Source organism: Sapajus apella, unplaced genomic scaffold (assembly GCF_009761245.1).
Source record: "Sapajus apella isolate SASKATOON/1434 unplaced genomic scaffold, GSC_monkey_1.0 scaffold15, whole genome shotgun sequence".
NCBI lineage: Eukaryota > Metazoa > Chordata > Mammalia > Primates > Cebidae > Sapajus > Sapajus apella.
The window spans coordinates 27,729,971-27,735,387 of NW_022436955.1; the positions used below are offsets into that span (position 1 = coordinate 27,729,971).

General features: G+C 50.2%; 1 protein-coding gene across 2 annotated transcripts in view; it reads left to right on the plus strand.

Annotated features, from left to right (window-relative positions):
- The window catches only part of WFDC1 (WAP four-disulfide core domain 1), a 38,293-nt gene extending 34,049 nt beyond the window's left edge, over positions 1–4,244 (plus strand). For both annotated transcript variants that reach the window (XM_032284567.1, XM_032284566.1), the window contains exons 6-7: positions 1,422–1,495; positions 3,823–4,244. In XM_032284567.1, the coding sequence (XP_032140458.1) occupies positions 1,422–1,480 (59 nt within the window). In that variant the 3' untranslated portion in view covers positions 1,481–1,495; positions 3,823–4,244. The remainder of the gene's footprint in view (positions 1–1,421; positions 1,496–3,822) is intronic.
- The last annotated feature ends 1,173 nt before the right edge of the window (positions 4,245–5,417 follow it).

A 5,417-nucleotide genomic window follows, 5' to 3' on the forward strand; every position in this document is an offset into this window, starting at 1 on the left:
TTTTTTTTTTTTAAGATGGATTGTCACTCTGTTGCCAGGTTGGAGTGCGGTGGAGCGATATTGGCTTACTGCAACCTCCACCTCCCAGGTTCAAGCGATTCTCCTTTCTGAGTAGCTGGAATTACAGGCATCCACCACCACACCTGACTAATTTTTGTATTTTTAGTAGAGACAAGGTTTCACCATGTTGGCCAGGCTGGTCTCAAACTCTTCACCTTAGGTGATCCACCTGCCTCAGCCTTCCAAACTGCTGGGATTACAGGCATGAGCCACCATACTCGGCCCCATCTACTCATCTGTCTGTCTATTCATCTAACCATCCACCCATCCATCTACCCACCCATCTATCCATCCACCCACCCACCATCCATCCATCCATCCATCCATCTATTCATTTACTCATTCATCCATTTATATATTCATCTATTCTTTCATCTATTTATCTATTTTTCACCTATCCATCTATCCATTCCTCCATCAATTTGTCCATCTATTCATTCTTCTATCTACCCATTTATCCATTTATCTATCCATCTATATAGTCATCTATCTTTTCATCTACCCATCTGTCTAGTCTTTTATTCACCTCTCTATTCCTTTATCCCTTTATCCAACCATCCTTTCATCCACTTATCTATTCGCCCATCCATTCATTCACCCAACCATCCATCCATCCATCTGTCCATTCATCCATTCATGCACATATCCTTGCATTCATTCATCTATCTCTTTCATCCATCCATCCACCCATCTATCCATTCACCCATCCACCCCTCTATCCATTCACACATCCACCCATATATTCATCTATCTATTCAGCCATTCAGCCAGCCATATATCCATCCAACCATCTATCCACCATCCATCCACCCATCCATCCATTTATCTACCCACCTGCCCATCTATTCATCCATCTATCCATTTATCTACCCATGTATCCACCCACCCATAAATCCATGCATCCAGCCAGTTATGCAACCAGCCATTCAGCCAGTCATCCATCCATCCATCCATCCATCCATCCATCCCTCCCCATTTATCCATTCACCTACCCATCTATTCATTCTCCCATCCATCCAACATGAAAGCTCAGCCTAAAGAATAATATAGTGGCTGGCAGAATGGCACATGTGAAGCTCTTGAGGTCAGAAGCAATTTGGCTATCCCCAAAGCTGGAGTGTGTGGTGAGCCATAGAGAGTGGTGGGAGGTGAGGCCAGAAACATAGACAGAGCTGTTGACAGCAGCTGGGGGGCCTGGAGAGGGAGGGGAGGCATTGCAGGTGGACCTGAGTGACCTCAGTTGGGGAAGGGAGGAGAGGGCCAGGTTACCAGGCTTCATTTGGCAGTTGCTGGTGAGCCACTGGGAGACATTAGGGCAGGAATACACACATCTGCCCTGAAAAGCCATGTTCTTTTCACAGAAGGTGACTCAAAGAATGTGGCCGAACCTGGAAGGGGACAACAGAGGCACTTTCAATAAATCAACGACGGGCAGGTGAGTGGGAGGAGGGCAAACGTCGGTAGTCAGGTAAAGGTGGGCAGCCAGGTGTCCTGGCAGCTTTCACCACCAGGTTGAGCAGCAGAAGGGTGAGAGTAGGGCTTTCCCTACTGGTAGAATTGAAATTCCCTTCGGCAGTAAGTTCTCATCTAACGTCAATAGGTTTTTGGAAACGGACTTTAAATGCGGCGCTGTACTGTATGCACTGTATGCCATAGGAGCTTAACTTGTTTGTTTGTCTGTTTGTTTAAAAGAGAGGGACTCATTTTGTCACCCAGGCAGGTGTGCACTGGCACAGTCATAGTTCACTGTGGCCTCAGACTCGTGGGCTCGTCATCTTCCACCTCAGCCTCAGCCCCAGTAGCTGGGACTGCAGACATACACCACCGTTGCTGGATAATATTTTGGATTTTTTGTAGAGACAGGTTCTCACTATGTTACCCAGGCTGGTCTTGAACTCTTGGCCTCAAGTAGTCCTCCCACTTTGGCCTCCCAAAGTACTGGGATTGCAGGCATGAGTCACTGTGCCTGGCCTTAACTCTTGTTTTTGTCAGTTAGCCTGTGGTAAAATTGTCTTTGTCACATAGTAGATCATTTTGCTTAAAGTTGCAGTTTCCAAGAGGCCATCCATGATGTTAAATGAGGACCTACTGCAATTTCAAGGCAGGAACATAGAAGAACCTTGCGTGTGATCAGCAGCGGAAGTGATTCTGTATCCCTCTGAATCCAAATCCAAGACTAGACTAGGTCACAACTCTCCTTTCCATTCCTTTGTCTCGATGTCTCCAGAAAGTCTTGTCTATCTCTTCTCACTTCTGTCAGACAATTCTGTTGGGTGCCAGATATCTGATAGGCAGGGTTCCAGCCTCTCAGTTTCTCGGTGGTGGTGCATGCTAGGGTGGTCTGGTGCCCACAGAGCCCCTGCTCTCAAGGCGGGCACATCCTGGTAGGATAAGGCTACACGAGTCAACACATCAATGAATTGAAAGGTGTGGAGAAGAAGTAAACAGGCAGCGTGAGGCAGAGTCCCTGGGCAGGGGCAGGGGCAGGGGCAGGGGCTGCTTCATTTGGGGTCAGGGAAGGCCCTGTAGGGGTTGACGTCTGAGTCAAGATCCGAGGTAAGAAGGTGCTGTGTGGGGAGGGCCTGGAGGATAGGTGCCCTGAAGGAGGGAGTTGGAAGAATGAAAGTCTCAAGGCGGGAGGGACGCTGGCTTTGGGGAGCTGAAGGAAGGCCCCTGGGGTGGACACAGGAAGGTGGCAGGGAGGCTGGGTGCAGAGGGGGCTGCATGTGAGGCACAGGCTTGCTCTCAGGTGCCCTCAAAGGTGAGACGCAGGTGCATGCAAAGGGCTGTGGAGTTGCAGCCACCCAAGTGTGGCAGCCCTAAACCCAAAAATCCGCCCAGCCCCTGTGAGTGCTGCATAGCCACAAAGGGCAGAGAGGAGCCCTCAGAAGCAGGTGACAGCCTCCCAGGAGGTCCTTGAAAAGTGCATGTTGGATTTCAGATTCCAGAGTCCTCCAGGAAAATCTGGAGCCCGTAGGGATTGATGCCAGCATGTCTATTACCTGCCGATGACAGGAGCTGTCCCTGGAGTGGGTCAGATGCAGCTGAGGACTGAGTTTCTAACAGGGAAAGAGGAGACTGGCGGATGAGGACGAGACCTTGAGAGACAGTTTAGGATGGTTTAGAAGTTGAGGCTTTTGGCTGGGCGCAGTGGCTCATGTCTGTAATCCCAACATTTTGGGATGCTGAGACGGGGAGATGGTATGACCCTAGGGGCTCGAGTCCAGCCTGACCTGGCCAACATGGCGAAACCCCATCTCTGCAAGAAATACAAAATTACCCAGGCATGTTCGAGTGCACCTATGGTCCCAGCTCCTTGGGAGGCTGTGGTGGGAGGATCACTTGAGCTGAGGGAGGTCAAGGCTGCAGTGAGCCATGTTTGCACCATTGCACTCCAGTCTGGGCGACAGAGTAAGACCCTGTCTCAAGAGAAAATAAAGTTCAGCCTTTGGAGCAAACTAGGCCTGGCTATCAGTTCTTGCTCCACCACTGTGTGCCCTTAAGCAAATAATTCCAACTCTCTGAGCCTCATTTTCCTAATCTATAAAATGGGACTGATGGTAAGGGAGGAGTTAGAAACTACATAAAATGATGCCCATGAAAGACTTCACAGTGGGCTAAGAATTGGGTCTTCTCAGAAACTGGCATCCTCCTGGTGTTACTGGTGGTGGTGGCGGCGGTGGTGGCGGGGGATGACAGACTTGTGACTCTGTGGTCTGCCCTGCAGTGGTTCATTCTCGTTCTTCTTTGCTTCCTTTCCAGCTGGGTTGCAAGAACATTTCTCCACACTTTCTGCTAAGCCTTGGAAATAGTTGGGAAAAGTAGTTTGACCCTCAATGTTCACATTCAGCTCAGCAGAGCAAGACCCCAGAGATGCTTAGAGACAGGACACCTGGCCGTCAATCCCAGCTTGGGCCAGCCTGGCTGGGCGACTCTGTGGGAGGCACTTAACAGCTCTAGGTCCCTGTTTTGCCATCCTGGGAGCAAAGCCCTGCAGTTCCAGGAGACTTTTGCCAGGAAAGAAGCCACCACCCATGCAAGCTTTTGAAGTCCCTTTCTAAGACAAGTTTCAGCATCTTGGTATTTTTGGCAGATTTCTCCCAGGCCTGGCTCTGGGAGGTATGTACCCATCCCAACTGTTTCCAGAATAAATTCATCCATCAGGAAATGGAAATGAACTCGTTTCAGATTCCAGAGTCTACTAATGTGTGATGGATGTGTGATTCCTAGTTTTAGCACCTGATGATCTTCAGTTGGATGTGGTGAGGCCCACATGTTAGCAGAAGGTGGGAGGAGGGCACGGAACAATAGAAACAGCCAAATGAGATGCTGGGTCTCTGGTGTTTTGTGATAGTTTGTCACTGTTTAATTGAGGGGTAGGAGGCAGCTCGGGTATCACTGGGATGAGGTGTCAGCTCGGCTCTTCTCCTGGAGTCCAGGAGCATCCAGGCAACATGCCTCCTCCCTGTGTTAGCCGAGAGCACCTGAAGCAGACCCTGGGAGGGGGTTTGTTGAAAGTGATTCATTAGGGAGGTTCCTGGGAAAAACTGGCGGGGGAGTGGGAAGTGGAACCGGAGGAGACAGTCAGACAAGGGCGAGGCGTTCAGCGCCCATGGGGGTCACCTCTGGTGCGTTCCCTCTGGGGGTCTTGGAGGAAGCCTGAGTCCCACCAGGGCTGGTTCCAGAGCTGTGTGGCCTATGCTGTCATTCAGAAGGACCCTGCGCTTGGTTTAATGATCTGCTGTCACCGTTTAAAGACTCTTAGTCATTGTTGAACAAGCGCTCTGCTTGTTCATTTTGTAAATGATGTTGGTAGCCCTGAGCCACACTGTGAAGCCAGCCCCACTGGGGCTGGGTGACGGAACCCAAGTATCCATAACGCTTCTGGTACCCATCAGTGAGCGGCGAGGCTGCCCCTCCCACTAAGGGAGGAGGCAGCCCACCTGCTGCCAGGGAGGGAGAGGCACAAAGGCACCCAACGGGACGTGGGTAGAGCCCCTGGGGCATCTGTTACACAATCCAGATTCCAGCGGTGTCTGTACAGAATGTACACACATACATACACAGGCTCATGTGAGAAATGATTAAATTCAGCCAACAACCGTTCTGTTCAAAGCAACCTCATGGAAATTGGTACTAGTCAATTCTTTGACAGGATTCAATATTTTTGATTCCAAAATTTGCTTGTGTGGTGACCACACCCAAGTGTCTGTATTGAAAAGCGTGGCTGGTGCGCCCCCACCCACACTCTCCCCCCATTATATCCACATTCTCTTGGAAACACTCCAAGTCCAGTTTCAAGTGGGGATGGGTGACTAACAGCCTTTCCGTCTTTGTCATTTCTGAGCACCAGGGTG